Here is a 19,237-nt window from a genome sequence, read left to right as displayed (position 1 = left end):
AGTGACAAGGGTAACAAGGAGGAGGGGAGAGGGAAGCACATGGCTAACAGAAACACAGACACAGCCAATTACACATACACACAACAAACACACACAAACAGAAAACAGAGACCGAAGGCCAGACAGAACAGGATCATAACAAAATTCCAAACACATGATGGTGTTTCTATTTGTTTTGGAATCAAGTCTCTCAGTTCTTTTCAAGAAATCCTAGAAAAACATTACATAATCTGTCTGATTTAACCCTCCCCTTGTCTTTGCTTTTCTTGTTTGTAGTGTGTAATATTTGGTAACCAGGTACTAGGTTTTTGTCTTTGGTTTTTGGTCTAGGTTTTGTTTTTTTGTAAAAAAAATACATATTTAAAGAAATATTCCAGGTTCAATACAAAATAAGTTCATTCTACAACATTTGTGGCATAATGTTGTTTACCACAAAAAAAAAAATTATTTTGACTTGCCCTTCCTTTTCTTTAAAAAAAAAAGAAAAAGAAAAAGAAAAAAGCAAGGTTAAAGTGAGGCGCTTACAATGGAAGTGAATGGGGGCCATTTTTTGGAGGGTTTAAAGGCAGAATTGTCTTAGAATTTTATAAAAGCTTATAATTGTCTAAAAGCACTTACATTAACGCTGTTAAAACTCATCTATTATTGTAGCTGTAAAGTTGTTTAAATAGTTGTTTTACAGCAATTTTAACACTCAAAAAATGGCCACATTCACAGTATTTTTTTTATTTTTTTTTATTTTTTATTTTTTTAAGAAAATGAGTCAAAATAATTTTTGTGGTTATCAATATTATTCCACCAATGCTTTTGATTGAGTTTAACTTTTACTGAACCCAGAATATTCCTTTAAGAGTCATAAAGTGTAATGTTGGGGGAATAGTAACAGCCTAAATCTTTTTTACTGTTTTTCCCTGTAGCTGAGTGACGCAGGACACGCTTGCCCCTCTGGCAGTGAGTTTTTACATTTTTGTTAGTACTACCGCTTCGGTTTTCCGAAAACACCCGATTGCGATGCGTCTTTTGTTTTACGAAAAAACCCGAGTGCGAATCGGCCGCTTTCCGGAATATCCGGGTGCTGGGGTTTCAACATAAACAGCAATGGCGGAGGCAGCGGCAGCGTCAACAGCGGCTCCAGCAGTTATCGGAGGCTGGACGAAGCACGTAACCTGCAGGTTAGTGACAAGCAGAAGAACCGTTTTTCCCTCCTCAATATAAAATGGCCATAAATATAAAGCGCAAAAGCCTGTCTGTCCGTCGACCGTGAGACACTGATCACCGCTGAAGTCTTTGTGTATGTTGTTGTAAAATACCGACAAGCGATCAGCTAGACTGTGGCTGCTATGTGCAATCCTTTCTTCCGTCTGTGTGTGTGTTCGTGTTACTGTAACATCCGTGTTTGTTAACAGCAATAAGGCACCACATTTACCACATATGACATTCAGTTTGACGGAAGGAAATGCTCAGGGAAGCAATATAAAAAAGGAGTTTATCAGTCTGGCTACCAGCCAATTTGTCAGTGTCACAATTTGATGTTTTATGTATCTAGGAATTCATTTAACAAGCTTTAATGTTTTTGATTTACATAAGGCTTTAATTGTTACAAGCAGGGATTTTAGGAGAATTCCAGACGCATATAGTATGCACAGTTGACATTTGCATTGTTGTCAAATGTAACATGCACTATTAAGAGGTTATTTGGGTCATGCTGTTTACTATAAATTATGTTTGTGTTGTAACAGGCTATAGTATGTTTGCGTCTACAATGACATGCATATCAGTTATTTTCGTTAGGATGTTTTATGCCAACCATTGTTCAAGCTATCAACCGAAAACCACAGCTTCTGGGTTCATTATTTATTTAGCTCCTGTATCAAAGCCTACAATGGAATCTGTTCGGGTATTGTCATATGGCAAGCAACTGTTATGATAAGAGCAAAACAAGTTGTTTCAACGGTCTACTTCACTTTTAGGTATTTCATGCACGGCCTTTGCAAAGAGGGTAACAACTGTCGATATTTACACGACCTCAACAGCTGCAAGCCAACCATGACCTGCAAGTTCTTCCAAAAAGGATATTGTGCTTTTGGGGACTGTTGCAGGTAAGAAATAGCGATATAACGAAGAAACATTAACGAATGACTGATAGTGGAATGGACTAGGCCTTAATCCTCAGAATATACTAGATAAACACAACTGCTGACAAGATCTGTATGGATATTACATAATAACAAATGTAACTTAATCTGTATTTCCGTGTTTGTGACTGTAACGTGAGTGTGTTTAAATGTAGTAGTGTCAAAGCTTCTGAGAACTGTTGCTTCATTCTACATGACATCAGAGATGCAGAATTTTCTGTAAACAAGTTTGCTGAGTTTGTCACTTCTTCAAGAGGTGTCAAAATACTCATTTTTGCGCAAATTCAAGCTGTTATCTTGATCATATTCTTTATTTTCAAGGAAATAATATTTCTTTTGGATTTGCTGATTTTTAGATGCTTTCATGCAAAGCAACCTACAGTGCATTCAAGCTATACATTTTATCTGTATATACCATGCTATGACATTTGAGAGACTTTTGTTTGTCTATATACTGTATACTGTATAGCTCATGTTATTTTCTGGAAAGTGTAGCCATACCTATAGACACAACAAATGCAATCTCAACAAAATGGGCTACAAGGGCCACCTTTATACAATTTCGAACAAGCCATTGTAGTCTAGTGCTTGAAGCAGTGTAAAAATTTGCCTGCAAGCCAGACAGTGCTGACAATGTTTGTCTCATGTCTGTCTGCAGTCAAGTGTATCCCCATAGTAACTGCTGCCCCCAGCTCAGTAGTATGGGAATGTCTTTGTTTAGGAAGCCTGCTCTATGACAGCGTTCCATCTCGCTAAGAGCTCCCTCTTGCACAGATTGTGAGGACTGTTCCTGTGGTTTCACCGGCTTGAGCTTAAATATTTGAAGTCTGGAATCTGGATTGATGTCTGAGAGAGCTGTATTGTCAGTGTTGAGATTGTTGTGCCTGTCTGAGGGAGGTGCAGTGAGGCTTTTGTCACCATATGGGGGCTTTATGGCATTATTGTTGCTGTGTTTGTGGTGGGGGTGTCCATAGAAAGGGCCTCAATGTATGCTTCGTTATAGATGGATTCCTCATTGCTGCTTTGTCTATCTTCCCCTTCTCTCTCTCTCTCTCTCTCTCTCTCTCTCTCTCTCTCTCTCTCTCTCTCTCGCTGTCTTTTTCTATGTGCCTCTCCCCCCCCCCCCCCCCCCACTACTCTGGGGGCCAAATAGAGCACACTGCAGCCTGCATTGCAATTACATAACCCCTGTGTTAACATGCATACTCTATCTCTCTATCTTGCTCTCTCAACCCCCCTCCTCTCCCTGTTGCTGCTGTTGCTACTGCTGTCGGGTTTATTTGGTTCACTGCCATCCTGCCATTCTGCAGTAGCCACTTGTGCTTCCACCACTGTGTCTTTTAGTAATGCGACCCCCACACAACCCTTATAGGCCGACACACACGCACAAACACTTGCTTGGCTGGAACACGGCTGAGCGACTCAAGGGGTTTGGGGATGATGGAGGGGTCTCTGAATGCTAAGCATTGAAGTGTGTTGGGGTGTAATGGGAAGGGTAAACTTTACATACTAAAATATACACTAAGGTAATGCGATCATACTTGTATTAATGATATGCATTAAGTGGGGTGGGGATTTTGGCGTCGGGGGGGTCTTGTAATTTCGGATGGGATTTAGCTGGGATTGTGTCAATTTTAATAACTACAGTCTTGATCAACACAAAATAGGTATCATTTCAAAACTTAGAAGCTCTACTTTACCATTCATGTAGGCATTATGACCAAAACTCAGTGAGTGCTTTGAAATTTGCAGACAAATCAGAAGTGCTTCGTTTTGATAATTTATAAAAAAATTTGCACTGTACATTATTGTAATCTGTAAAAACATCAAACTCATCAAATAGCCATGTGTCATATGCTGTTGGAAAGCTCTCAAAGAGTAGAATACAACCGGTCTATTTTTTTTTTTTTTTTTAAATATAGCAAGTAATAGCTAAGTATATGTCTTTGACATACAACCCCAATTTTGAAAAAGTTGGGACAGCATGAAAAATGCTAATAAATAGAAAAAGGAGTGATTATATTCACCCTTTGCTATATTGAAAGCACTACAACTACACATTATATGATGTCTTTCTTTGTGAATTTCGTTGTTTTTTGAAAATGTACAGTAATTTAAAATCAGATAATTGCAACATGCTCCAGAAAAGTTGGGACAGTCGAGTGTTTACCACTGTGAAACATCACCATTTTTCTATTAACACTTATTAAGCATTAAGGAACTGAAGACACAAGTTTGTTAAGTTTAGAAAGTGGAACTTTCCCCCAATCAACCATCATGTAGGTATTTAGCTGCACAATTGTACGGGGTCTTTGTTGCTGTATAGTGTGCATCATAATGCACCACACATTCTAAACTGGAGACAGGTCAGGACTGCAGGCAGGCCAATCTAGCACATACTCTCTGCAAACACAGCCATGCACTTGAAATCCAGGCAGTATGTGGTTTGAAGTTGTCCTGCTGGACAATGCAGGGACGTCCCTGGAAAAGATGGTGCTGGATGGCAGTATATGTTGCTCCAAAATTTGTACATATCTGTCTGCATTCATAGTGTTCTCACAGATGTGCGAGTTAGCCATGCCATGGGCACTGACACACCCCTGGCCCATACAGACACTGGCTTTCGGACCTGACGCTAATGCTAACGCTAACAGCTTGGATGGTCCTTTTCCTCTTTGGCCCGGACAACACGACGGCTTTGTTTTTCAAAAATGTTTTGAAATGTGGACTCTTAAGACCAAAAAACACAGTTCCACTGTTCTACTTTCCATCTAAGATGAGACCGAGCCCAGAGAAGTCTGCAGCGCTTCTGGACAGTGTTGATGTATGGCTTCTGCTTTGCATAGTAAAGTCTTAACTTGCATCTGTGGATGCAGTGGCGAGTGGTGTTAACTAACAAAAGTTTACTAAGTAATCCCAAGCCCACGTTCATGATATCTATTACAGATGAATGCCATTTTTTAAGACAATGACATCTTAAGGATCAGAGATCACATGCATTCAGAAATGTTTTCGTCTTGCCCTTTATGCACTGAGATCTGACCAGATTCCTTGAATCTTTTAACTATATTGTGCACTGTAGAGGATGAAATGTCCAAAATCCTTCCAATTTGTCTTTGGGGAACATTGTTCTCAAAGTGCTGGATTATTTGCTGAAGCATCTGTTGGCAAATTGACAAGTCTCGAATGATCCTTGCTCTCGAAGGAATAGGCTGTTTTTGGAGGCTCCGTATATACTATGACACAACTGCCTCACCTGTTTAACATCTCCTGTTTCACATCGCCTTGTTATTTCAACTCGTCAAATTGTTATTAGTCTTATTGCCCCGTCTCAACTTTTTTGGAGTGTGTTGCAATCATCTGATTTGAAATGACTGTACATTTTCAAAAAACAATTACCTTCAAGAAAAAATTACAAGAAAAAACATCATATGTGTAGTTGAACCGCTTTCAATACAGCAAAGAGTGAATATAATTTACAAATCACTCCTTTTTGTTTTTATTAGCATTTTTCATACTGTCTCAAATTTTTCATAATTGGGGTTGTACATGTTTCATGTGAACAAGTGCTGTTTATATGCCACATTCTCTTGTATAACTTCACGAAAAATAAACATAAAATATCACATAACATTATTTAGAGGAGGTGATTATATTTCAAACGAGCCCACACTCAAGGTAATTGGATGCATAGATCATTAGATAATCCACACAAAGCACAATTTTACATATGGCCACCAGGAGATGGCGCCAATTCCATGACACAGACATGATGCAGACTAAAGAGTTAAATGACACTCGTTCTGTGAAATCTCATGAATAAATTCTTGTCTGCATGCTATGCAAAACTTTAGTCATTGTTGTGTGTGCATGTGCAATTAGTTCTTATGTACAGTTATTATGTTTTAATTGTTTGGAGAGGCTTTTGGACACTAGAATAGGTTATTTTTGTAATGCTATAACTTTTGTCATATCAACACAATTTTTCTCAGTTACAGTTGACATGATTAGGAACAAAACAAAAGCAGTTTATTTTTGGATCAAGTGATTTTTCAGCAGTTTCTTAGGCTGAGAGTCTCAGAATTTATCAATTTATATCATTAAAAAAAATAATAATAATAATAATACCAAACACTTGACCCTCCTTTTTATTTTATTTATTTTTTTTATTTTTATTTTTTTTGGGTCAAGTAATAAGCCTTTAATCTTGGGTATGCCACTGAAACAGTAAATCTTTAAAAACACCTTCAGAGCTTAAAGAGTTAATGACCCCATGAAATCAAAATTGGAGTCTTGTGGATTTTAGTCCATGTGTATTAGCTTTAAAGCCATATCTATATTAAGGATGGGCATTTGAATAATTTTGTAGTTAAGTACTCTAACCCACAAAAAACGTGTAATCCATTACTCTTAAGTTAAAATGTTAGTTAAAAATATGAAGTATGACACTTACGTTTTATATATATTTTTTATTAACAAACGTTATAGAGTGATTTTTCTAACTTCAACTATGCTTTTGTTTTGGGGAAGAAAACTTAAATGAACAATATGCATTAATAAAATAAATTTGAAGAAAATAAAACATTTGCACACACATGGAACTTGCATGAAAACCAATACTGCACATATACATAAAGGCAATCTCATTTTTATCATTTCACATGTTATTCAGAAAAACAAGTGGTGAAGTTTATAAAATGCGCCCTGCCCTTGTTCAGATATTTAATGAACATGGCGGTCTGATAAGCGTCTGGGTTTCTCATACCGCTTCGCATTACCTTTCTACCATAAAAACAGATCCTCGTTCGTTGGTATCCATGACTCCAACAAGAACCAAATACCAACAGAGTAGAATTCAATAAGAATCAAAATATTACTAGTATTGCCACACTTGGCTTTGCTTAAAAGCACACAAAACACACCATAATGTCTCCTTTTTTCATCCAACATGTGTCAGATCTTGTCACTGGTTACAACGCGTTTAACTTTATTTATTTTATTTTTTTTAGCATCCCTATCCATAAACGGCAAGTTTTTCTGATTCTTTTTCAAATTAAATGTAGTTTGAAACTTCAAAATACGTGTCTCGTGAAACATGCAGTCTTCTCCGTCCAGCTGTCTTTTGATGAGCTGTCGGTTTGTTGCCTGTACAGCTGCACATTATCAGTACAGCTAGAGTTGTGCTGAATGCCCCCTGCTTGCAAGAAATCGCAAAAAAAGTAAGGTGGTACTTTGGTACAGATCAGGGGGCATGATTAATGGTTACATTTTTATTTTTTTTATATAATTAATTGCACTGCCTTTAAATATTTTCATATATAATATAACATTTACAGTCTACCTTGGCAAAACTGTCTACCTCGGTCTCATATTGCACTACTCAGATTTTTATCTGATCAAATGTTCTCCAAAATGTGAGAACTAACCTGTTCCTTAACAGATTAAACGGATTAACAGATTAAACAAAGCAATTTCTGCATTCTGTGGAATCCCACCCTGATATACAAACAACCTGACATTACATTTAACCAGTTCTTGTACACTGAACCTGTGCTCTTATGAGCAAATGGCATGATTCTGTAAGCAGCTAATTGCTGCATTATGAGTGTGAACAAGACACATACTCACCATGGTAACCACACACTTGAAGTTTGTGACAAATATCAGCTGTAGAAAAATATCACCAGTGGAGACACTCCAACACCAAAGATGGAGAGGAAACACTTATCAGCGTAATTATTGTAATGTGGTTAAGTCTTTGTCTAAAATTATTGTAATGTGCTTAAGCCTTTAAGCATAGTCTGTTACTAATCATTTTGAGGTTTAATCCCAACCTTAGCCACTTGACTTTGTATGTATGTGGGTATTAGTGTTTGTAGTATGAGTAAAAAATGTAGTAACACTTTGTTACTTTTCTACTACAGACATCAGAAACTTTCAGTACTGTATCACAATATAAAATATAAAGCAAAGCTCCAAAGTTTGTGTACCCAACATAAAATACTTTTACTAGTAATTGAGTTTTGCAACAGGCAAGTTAACATGTAACCCATTAAAACCCAAATAACCATTAAGCTAACTTTTTCAGCATCAAGTTTTTTCTGTTTTTCACCTTTTTAGCTTTTTGCAGTTCACTTTAATGGCCATGTGGTTGACAAATGAATTTTGAGAAAGTACAAAGAGTCTGTGTAGTCGCTCTATAAACAATAAAAACTGTAGTATAAGACTTAAAAACTGTAAAACTTTTTAGATGAAGAACAGCATGTAAAACTGTGGGACACTACTGACACTGCTAGAAATGTTATGTTGTGGCTTACCTACAGTGTATGTTTTATTAAATTTTCATTACACCTTGCATTGTGCCCCAGGTATGAACATACAAAACCTGCCAAGCAAGACGAAGTCCCTAGTTCAAAGCCGTCGGTGCCGCTGACCGCTGCTCCCCTTGCTGGCACTCCTGATCCCATGACTGATGGGCCAGGTGGCACGACCAGCACCCAGGAGAAGCCCCAAAGCTCGGGGGCAGTGGACTGGGTGAATGCTGCCGAGTTCGTGCCAGGGCAGCCCTACTGTGGGAGGGGTGAGTGTGGCAGACAGAGATGTGCATTTTTCATTGCCAAGATAATGTGTGAATTTTAAGTACATTTTGCCAGTGGCTGAGTTCAAGCATTCACTGCTTTAAAATGGGCATGAAGACTGTTTTTACAATAAAGCTTTGTCCCCCATTTTATAATTAATTTGTTTGAACAATCACATATTGTAATTTAGACATTAAAATTTGTTGTTGCCGCTTTCTAAGGCAAGCATTTTGCAAGCGCTTTGGTTTCTCATAATAATGCTATTTGTTTTTTGTGGCACACTGCTTCATGGCTGTTTACAAGAGCCAAAAGGGGCTGATTCTCACTTCTTGGAACATAAATGAGATAAAATGCATAATCAGATTGATTCTTCTTAAGTTTAATTAAATGGTTAGATTACTTGAACCAAACCCGAGTTTGTATGTGCAATAATGTGAAGAATGTTAGTGGTTGTCTGCCACGAACCTGCAGATCTCTTGAAACATATGTGAAGAATCTGAGCTGGTCTCCGAAGGGGATTTATTTGGATACAAGCAGGTATGAGAAATGCATTATACCACTATAATTGCGATCGGGAGCCTGCAAAGATGTAATTTATACGTCATCAATAGCGGTTCACTTCCGCCATTTGGTACGATTGCGTTCATATCAGCAGCAAAACATATTAGAGTTCACATGACCCATACCCCAGACCACCTTTTCAAGCAGACTCCGGTGCGGTTCGTGGGTGCACACCTGAGTTCGGAAAACAGCATTCACATTATCGAAACGAACCGTGCTTTGACGACTTTCGAACCCAGGTGCGCAGCAAAAGTGCTAGTGTGAAAGCATCCTTATTGCTTTCCCTATTAAAATTGGATTGACCCTGCACACAAAGCAAATCTCAGGCTCTGCTCTACCAGTGTACTCTCTTGTTCTTGCTAGCCCAGACCCAGTTAAATTCATCTTAAGTGGTGACTTAATCAGCGAAGAGCTGAAGGAATACTGCCGTTTCTTTCCTAGTCTTTGAGTGGCAGCCAAAATCTCCTACATTGTCTGGCAAGCTGGTGCTTTTCTTTCAGCTTTACTGCAAAAAACCAGATTGTATTCAGAAACCGAATTTAGGCTATATAAAACAATATGCTTCAAACTGACTGCAGCCAAATACATAAATAAATCTTAATATTAATTTCAATTAACTCTTGTATTTAATGCATTTTAGGGCATTTTCAGACCTGTAGCTTGTTTGATTTGTTCCGAAAAAGGGGCTAAAATTGTTACAGTGTTGCATTTTCTTCTTAGTTTGGTTTGCTTTCACAAGGCAACATTTCAAAACGGACCACAACTGTGTTAGTCATGTGAGAAAACTGTTACCTCATTGGTCAGAAGTTTTTTGTGCTTGTCCAGGATTTAGCTCATACATCTGTATAAGGTTTAAAATTATATACAGTTGTGCTCAAAAAGTTTGCATACCCTGGCAGAAATTGTGAAATTTTGGCATTGATTTTAAAAATATGACTGATCATGCAACAAAAAAAAAAAGGATAGTGATCATATGAAGCCATTTATTATCACATAGTTGTTTGCTCCTTTTTAAAATCATAATGATAACAGAAATCCCCCAAATGGCCCTGATCAAAAGTTTACATTCCCTTGAATGTTTGTCCTTGTTACAGACACACAAGGTGACACACAGGTTTAAATGGCAATTAAAGTTTAATTTACCACACCTGTGGCTTTTTAAATTGCAATTAGTGTCTGTGTATAAATAGTCAATGAGTTTGTTAGCTCTCACGTGGATGCACTGAGCAGGCTAGATACTGAGCCATGGGGAGCAGAAAAGAACTATCAAAAGACCTGCGTAACAAGGTAATGGAACTTTATAAAGATGGAAAAGGATATAAAAAGATATCCAAAGCCATGAAAATGCCAGTCAGTACTGTTCAATCACTTATTAAGAAGTGGAAAATCCGGGGATCTCTTGATACCAAGCCAAGGTCAGGTAGACCAAGAAAGATTTCAGCCACAACTGCCAGAAGAATTGTTCAGGATACAAAGGAAAAACCCACAGGTAACCTCAGGAGAAATACAGGCTGCTCTGGAAAAAGACAGTGTGGTTGTTTCAAGGAGTACAATATGATGATACTTGAACAAATATGAGCTGCATGGTTGAGTTGCCAGTAAGAAGCTTTTACTGCACCAATGCCACAAAAAAGCTCAGTTACGATATGCCCAACAACACCTTGACACACCTCACAGCTTCTGGCACACTGTAATTTGTGTGACGAGACCAAAATAGAGCTTTATGGTCACAACCATAAGCGCTATGTTTGGAGAGGGGTCAACAAGGCCTATAGTGAAAAGAATACCATCCCCACTGTGAAGGATGGTGGTGGCTCACTGATGTTTTGGGGGTGTGTGAGCCCTAAAGGCACGGGGAATCTTGTGAAAATTGATGGCAAGATGAATGCAGCATGTTATCAGAAAATACTGGCAGACAATTTGCATTCATCTGCACGAAATCTGCGCACGGGACGCTCTTGGACTTTCCAAATGACCCTAAGCACAAGGCCAAGTTGACCCTCCAGTGGTTAAAGCAGAAAAAGGTGAAGGTTCTGGAGTGGCCATCACAGACTCCTGACCTTAATATCATCGAGCCACTCTGGGGAGGTCTCAAACGTGCGGTTCATGCAAGATGACGAAAGACTTTGCATGACCTGGAGGCATTTTGCCAAGGCAAATGGGCAGCTATACCACCTGCAAGAATTTGGGGCCTCATAGACAACTATTACAAAAGACTGCACACTGTCATTTGATGCTAAAGGGGGCAATACACAGTATTAAGAACTAAGGGTATGCAGACTTTTGAACAGCAGTCATTTCATTTTTTTCTTTGTTGCCATGTTTTATTTTATGATTGTGCCATTCTGTTATAACCTACAGTTGAATATGAATCCTATAAGAACTAAAAGAAATGTGTTTTGCCTGCTCACTCATGTTTTCTTTAAAAATGGTACATGTATTACCAATTCTCCAAGGGTATGCAAACTTTTGAGCACAACTGTACCTGTAAGAAATTTGTCAACTGGTACAAATTTGAATATTGTTTGTACAGTTATGCAAAAGGTCACCGCGAGGTACAGAATGTGCATTCTAGTCAGAGGTTGTGCTTCCAAAAAACATTATCCATCACCTGGATGGATATTAGTTTGGATATTAATTTGTCATTAAAGGGTAGAAAGAGTGAAGCCATGTAAAGATCTTCTGTTGAAAAGTTGCTAACGCAGTCCTATTTTGCTGCTATAAGCAGTCATACTAAAACTGACCTACAGATTTCTTCTCTGCAGATCAATCAGTTATGCTCATGGTTTTTATGTGGATATTGTTTGGTTCATTGGTCCGTTGGGTTGGATTGCATTCTCACCACAAACAAACCACACCAGAGTTCTTCGCAGTCGGACTGAGGCTTCCTCGTCCAGGTGGTCTCGGGCTGATTGCGGATCCGAGTGCGAATGCTGTGTCCATGTATGCCTAAGCGAACCAAACTAAGGGAGAATACGCACCAGGTTTCGAAATAAATGTTCCAAACGAGCTAGATGAAAAAATGCCTAAGAAAAATGCAACAATGACTAATTTGATACCTTAACGCTCTTTTGAATCATCCTGTAATTTAGTGCTATCATCTCTGGGGATATCCATGCTTAAAGGCCCTTAAACGTGAGGTCTCAACCCATACCTCTTTAAAACAGTTTCCTATCCGTATCCCTTACACCTGTCTTAACCAAACGCTACATAAAACAATATTATAAAACGAGCGATAAAAGCTGTCTTGTACCGGATGATAGCCTTCCCCATTGTGAAATCTCATTGGTCTAAAATCCTGCTTCTCATAACTGTATATTAAACATTAAATATGTTCTAATTAGCTGGGATTGTGTCATATCACACACAAGTTTCAGGTTCAGTATGGACAAACAAATTGCTTGTCCCTGGAAATTTGCACCTGTAGGAACTTGGTCACAAAACCGTAACATTGTTCCTTTTGGTTCCTCCTTAGCTGACCCAGTGCTGTTTGAGGGGCCTGGTCCTCTCATCGAAGAAGAGTACGAGAAAGAACTAGCTAACAAAGAACTGAAGAAACAGCTTTGCCCGTATGCCGCGGTCGGTGAATGTCGCTATGGTCTTAACTGTGCTTATCTCCATGGTGACGTTTGTGACATGTGCGGCCTGCAGGTGCTCCACCCTACCGACACCTCTCAGCGCTCACAACACATCAGGGTGAGTGGCGGATTAACATCCCATTTGGTGTTTATTTATTTATTTTTTTTTCTGCCGAGTATTTGAGAGTAAAACATGCTGTACTATTTGTTAACGGCAGGCTTGCATTGAGGCTCATGAGAAGGACATGGAGATCTCGTTTGCCATCCAGCGTAGTAAGGACATGATGTGTGGCGTGTGCATGGAGGTGGTGTTTGAGAAAACCAACCCCAGTGAACGCCGTTTCGGCATCCTCTCCAACTGCAGCCACTGTTACTGCCTCAAGTGTATCAGGAAATGGAGGAGCGCCAAGCAGTTCGAGAGCAAGATCATAAAGTAAGACAGTGCTTAGGATAATTAAACATGTATTAAGATGAAAGGGACTCTTTATTAGAGACAATTAGTTTAGCGACATTGTGACGTATATGCTTTGTCATCTCGTTTAAAAAAAAAAAAAAAAGCAAAAACGTCTGTTATAGTAAGGTACTTGCGATGTAAGTGAACGGGGCCAGTCCATAAACATTAAAATACACACCATTTCAAAGGTATAGCCACAATACGTAAACATTATACGTTAACATGATTCAGATTACACGTTAACTGTGTTACGTTGTCATGGCAACTAAATTGTAATATTGGATATTACTTTACAAAGTAAGTGATTTTATCACACTGAAATTGTTAACCCATATAATGTTTAGCCAGGTCTTGTGACTACTTTTGAAATGGTGTGTATTTATTTTTTACTTTTTTTTTTTTTTTTTTTTTTTTTTTTGAAACGGTGAGTATTTTGATGATTATGGAGTGGCCCCATTCATTTTCATTATAAGTGCCTTGCTGTAACCACGATTTTATTTTATTTTTTGGTAAGTTGGATATGCCACAAATGTTATTGATTAAACATATCTTGTATTGAACCTGGAAAATTCCTTTTAATGAGATCAAATTTTTTTATTGTATCCACTTCACTTGTTTCTTTGTCAGATCCTGCCCAGAGTGTCGAATCACATCTAACTTTGTCATACCAAGCGAATACTGGGTGGAAGAAAAGGAGGACAAGAAGCAACTCATTCAGAAGTACAAGGACGGCATGGGGTACATGCTTGAGAATACATTTTGTACCCAAATAATTAGGGATGGGACAATATGGTTATCTCATGATTCGGTTCGATGTTCGATATGAGGTTCATGATTCGATATAATAACATTTAAATGACAAATATGACGGATTGTTTTATTTATTTTTTTATTTTTTTATTAGCAAAATGTATCAAAATATAACTCTTTAATACGAAATATAAATGCTTATAGTTTAAATAATTTGAGTTTCTCATATACCTTTCTCTTTAAGAAAAGATCACAAACAAATGTGCCTTCAAAAATAGTGGGCAACATTCAGGCTGATCAGGGGCAGAACAAGCAATAGAAATGAACAGAACCTGTCCTGAAAAAATATGAGTGTTTTTCATAATTTTGTTCGTCATTATATTCACATTTTAATTAAAAAAAAAAATAATTTTACATGCTATCAAGTAATATTTTATCATAAAATGTTATATATATATATATATATAATAACGATATGAGCTTCCACTGTTTGAAATAATGTGTACAATTTACAAGTAATAACATTGAGCTTACATTCATTTGTATTACAAGCACTAAAATGGTACTGTCATTTTAAGAGTTCAACGAGCACAATCTCGCACACTTGGTGTTCTGGTTAACGAGAGAAGTCTTTCGGTTTATCACATTTGAGCTATGTATGATTAGAAATAATATTTCTTTTTACTTTTTATCTGACTGAAAAGAACAGAAAGGATATTTAAGACACATTATTTAATCAAATTCGAGTTTGTGGGTTTCATATTTGATGGACACACATTACATGGAAGAAATTGTCCGTTTTAATCAAGCAATTTTTTAAAAAACAAGGCGGTTTTACAGGTATTCCAGTTTGTACATTTCTGAAAGCTAAATTCAAACACTTCAAGGACCTCATGTGAACACTGTAAACAGTGTAGAAAAATAAGTGACAGAGAGTATGATGTTTGACGGGTCGTTTAATTTGTGATCGCATGGCAATTTATAAATATCGAGTTTTACCACGATATGGTTAGTAATTTTTTTTGGTTCGCGATATATCGAAATTCGATATTTCGTCCCATCCCTACAAGTAATGAAATTCTGTCATTTACTTACCCTCATGTGGTTCCAAACCCATATGACTTTGTCTCTCGTGGAAAACAAAAGGTGGATTTGTGTAGAATATCCTGGCCACTCTTTTCCATATAATGAAAGTGAAATGGGACTGGCAAATGACAGAAAAGCACCATAAATCCATAAAAGTGTTATGGTCCATTTGACTCTGTATAGCTTCGGAAGACTTTAAATAAAGATTTATGTGACGCACAGACTGAAATTTAAATTATTCACCTATAGTTTTAAAATCAAATATGGCACGATTGTATGTAGTGCATCGGGCTTGACATCAATGAGCATGTTTACATGCACACCAATATGCTGATTACGATAAAAAAATCTGGCAAAGCAAGAAAACCATGTTTACATGAGATTTGAAAATCGCGTTATTCTCTGCTTTTGATGTCGAACCGTGAAGAGACATGCGCTCAACACGTGCGCACATTAGATAAGCCAGTGAGAACACTGGTAAAGGCCACACGAAATCGGCTTAATGGGCAAACGCGTGTCAATAAAGGAACGCTGTTTATTGCATTTATATGACCAAAAGTGTTGTCGGCTTAAGCATAACCGGTGTAAGAACGTGTATGTAAACACGCTCAGTGACTTTTGGCCACGAGACCAGTGGCAAGAACCAATGGTGTATGACGTCAAATAGCGTCAACACACCATTTTTGAAGTCCATTTAAGAGCTTTGACGGAGAGCAACATAAGGGAGAGTATATGACTATTGCTTTAAAGGGGTCATGACATGAGGAATAACATTTTCCTTGATCTTTTGACATATAAGAGGTCATTTTACTATAAAAATATACCGTTTCAGAACTCAAAACTTCCTCCTTTCGACAAAAATAGCATTTGTTGAAACCATGCTGCCAAAATGACTAGTTCTGATTTTGTGATGTCACACTGTGAAAAACATTTGCATCTGACTGTCTCCACAAAAACACTTCAATGCATACTTTACCTTTAATCGCTTTTGTAGCCCGCCCAACAACTGTGAGCCGTGAGATGGCAAGAAGAGAAAGCAGGTCAGTCAAGAGCAGAGAGCCGATCACAACAGTGTGTTTACTGTAAGTCCTAAAGGAGTAGCAGCACCAAAACTGACCTTTTCTGACAGAGGGTCAGAATAAGGGTGCAAAATGATAATGTTTTACAAACGTATGATGATAATAATACAAATAATAAAAAAGGCATGTCATGACCCTTTAAGGCGAAGCATTGTTGTGAGAATGACCGAAAAGTGGATGTTTGTTTAGATAAAAAGTAAATTTTGTCTTTGTCCTCCTTACCCAGGACTAAACCATGCCGATATTTTGATGAAGGCCGTGGGACATGTCCATTTGGAGCCAACTGCTTTTATAAGCATGCGTTTCCTGATGGGCGTCTGGAAGAACCTCAACCCCAGAGGAGACAGACGGGCTCCAATGGAAGAAACCGGGTAAAGCCTCCTGAAGTCTAACAGCCATTTTCTTTTGACATTAGTGCCAAAATTCAGACCTGGCGTATGTGAAAGCATTGTTTTACTTAAAGGTGTAATGACAAGAAACAAATTTGATCATGGGCACTCTGTTGAGCCATTAACGAAATATTTCTCTGTATGCGTTTCAGAACTCAAGACGGACGCCACTCTGGGATCTTTTGGACGGGCGGGAGCACAGTGACTCCTTTGAAAACGAAGACGAGGAGATGGTGACGTTTGAGCTTAGTGAGATGCTCCTCTTGCTTCTAGCTGCCGGTACCGACGATGATGTCACCGACTCCGAAGATGAGTGGGACTTGTTCCACGAAGACCTGGACGATTACTATGAGCTTTACCTATAGCACACTCCTTTGTCCAACGTCTCCTAAACTAACCCTTACCCTGTTTACTCTATTTCTATCCCTATTAGAAAATAGACAGGACTGTCTTGTGTGACTGATGGGCAGTAGCACCTTTTTCCCCTGTGTTGTGGCAGTGTCTTTCAGCAGGCCATTAAAAACAATGAATTCATTTCAAAATCAATGAATGAATATAAAACAGAAGTCAAAAGACAAAATTGCTCTTGTGCTAAAATCTTTTCTAGAAAGCCTTCTCCATTATGTGAGTCTGTTAATGTCTGGTTAATATTAAACAAGTATAAAGAGCAAAAACAAAAGTATGTAATTTAAAAATTGCAAGAAAGGACACTAAGTTATATGTAATATCGGAAAAGATATAGCTAATAAACCTTACTGAGTTCATTCTCAGGTGTGGGTTTGACATGTTTATCACTGATTGTGAGGACACAGCAACTGTGTATGACTTCACTGACTGGTGGCTGTTGATGCTTGTGATATTTCAGAAATATCTCTTATTCTCATGCACTGATTCTGACTGGGTGGGACATGGCGGTGAGCTTCCTTGATGTTGCAAATGCACTCGTTAACGTTCACATTGGCAACTCCACATTAAATATCCTTAATGTAATGTCCTTTTGTTTTTTATTAAATTTTCCACTAAGTTGTTTTGTACTTGTTCAGCTGTACCTGATTAGCTGTGGTATCCAATGGAAAGTCCCACCTAAGAACTTGAGTGCACTGATCATTTTGTGAATCTAGACTCCCAAAAGCAGACTTAAATGCATTCGATTATGAATTGTAAATCTGTTTTGCTTCAGTAATTATTGCATATTAAGCTCAGCTGGCAGTAGTCAAACCACAAACACCCAATTGTTTATTCGTTCTTGTCGAACTTGGTTGATATACATATGTTTATACAGATGTGCTCATTTTCTATGGTTCAGAACCATCCAACTTGGAAATTAAAGTTTATTATCAAAGTATTTGGTTTGTGTGGCTGCTAATCTGAACTGTATCACTTACATATTCATATTTAGCCTTGCTGAGGATTGCAGGTGTATAAATAATAAAATATCCGGGCAAGTCTTTATACATTGCCTGGCCAAAAAAAAAAAGTGCATTTGGATTTAAATAAGCAGTTACATTATCGGATCATTATTGCAGTGATTAATATGTTTCAGCTGGCAACAATTCTTTTAACCCTAACTGATGCAGTGTGTAGCTTCTCATTTCTTAAACAATCATGTTGGAAGACGTATCCCATGATCGTGGAAAAGATGTTACTGTGTTTCAGAAGGGGCAAATTATTGGTCTGCATCGAGTAAAGAAAACAACTAAGGAGATTTCTGAAATCACTGGAATTGGGTTAAGAACTGTCCAAGGCATTATTAAAACCTAGAAGTATAGTGGTGAACCATCAGCTTCACGGAAGAAATGTGGTTGGAAAAAAATCTTGAATGATCGTGATCAGAGATCACTAAAACGCTTGAAGTTACATCGTAAAAAATTGACAGTAGAACTCAAGACTATGTTTAATAGTGAAAGTAAGAGCATTTCCACATGCACAATGTGACTGAATTTACAGGATTGGGACTAAACAGCAGTGTAGCCACAAGAAAGCCACTTGTTAGTGAGGCTAACTAATTGAAAAAAGAAAAAAAAAATGACTTAAATTTGCTAGGGAGCATAAAGATTGGACTGTGGAGCAATGGAAGAAGGTCATGTGGTCTGATAAGTCCAGATTTACCCTATTCCAAAGCACATCAGGGTAAGAAGGGAAGCTCATGAAGCGATGCACCTGTCATGCATAGTGCCCACTGTACAAGCCTCTGGAGGCAGTGTTATGATCTGGGGTTGCTTCAGTTGGTCAGGTCCAGGCTCAGCAATGTTAAGCAGCATAAAATGAAGTCAGTTGACAACTTGAATGTTCTGAATGACAAGGTTATCCCATTAATGGATTTTTTTTTTCTCTGACGGCATGGGCATATTCCAGGACAACAATGCCAAGATTCATCGGGCTCAAATTGTGAGAGTGGTTCAGGGAGCATGAGGAATCATTTTCACACATGAATTGGCCACCACAGAGTCCTGACCTTAACCCCATTAAAAGTCTATGGGATGTGCTGGAGAAGACTTTACAGAGTGGTTCGACTCTCCCGTCATCAATACAAGATCTCGGCCAAAAATTAATGCAACTCTGGATGGAAATAAATGTGATGTTGCATGACGAATGCTTGCCGTAATCAAAGCTAATGGTGGTCCAAC

General features: G+C 38.1%; 1 protein-coding gene across 2 annotated transcripts; it reads left to right on the top strand.

Moving 5' to 3' along the window:
- Positions 1–1,017: 1,017 nt before the first annotated feature.
- LOC127434973 (probable E3 ubiquitin-protein ligase makorin-1) lies at positions 1,018–17,955 on the top strand. Of its 2 annotated transcripts, XM_051688044.1 has the most exons (8): positions 1,018–1,172; positions 1,971–2,099; positions 8,504–8,715; positions 12,750–12,970; positions 13,071–13,285; positions 13,934–14,044; positions 16,448–16,592; positions 16,763–17,955. In XM_051688044.1, exons 1-8 carry the CDS (start codon positions 1,099–1,101, stop codon positions 16,973–16,975), a joined length of 1,320 nt encoding a protein of 439 aa, XP_051544004.1. In that variant the 5' UTR covers positions 1,018–1,098; the 3' UTR covers positions 16,976–17,955. The 2 variants fall into 2 exon arrangements, with proteins under 2 accessions (XP_051544004.1, XP_051544005.1); XM_051688045.1 differs by lacking the exon at positions 1,971–2,099 and having other exon boundaries at positions 1,062–1,172.
- The last annotated feature ends 1,282 nt before the right edge of the window (positions 17,956–19,237 follow it).

This window comes from Myxocyprinus asiaticus, chromosome 45, assembly GCF_019703515.2.
Source record: "Myxocyprinus asiaticus isolate MX2 ecotype Aquarium Trade chromosome 45, UBuf_Myxa_2, whole genome shotgun sequence".
Classification (NCBI taxonomy): domain Eukaryota; kingdom Metazoa; phylum Chordata; class Actinopteri; order Cypriniformes; family Catostomidae; genus Myxocyprinus; species Myxocyprinus asiaticus.
This window is presented reverse-complemented; position numbering and strand designations above follow the sequence as displayed.

Bases quoted from the DNA above. Each gene is read 5' to 3' on its own strand.
- LOC127434973 (XM_051688044.1), top strand. From the start codon at position 1,099: ATGGCGGAGGCAGCGGCAGCGTCAACAGCGGCTCCAGCAGTTATCGGA. The intron at 12,971-13,070 runs GTGAGTGGCGGA...TGTTAACGGCAG, and splicing joins AGCGCTCACAACACATCAGG to GCTTGCATTGAGGCTCATGA. The intron at 16,593-16,762 runs GTAAAGCCTCCT...TATGCGTTTCAG, and splicing joins GCTCCAATGGAAGAAACCGG to AACTCAAGACGGACGCCACT.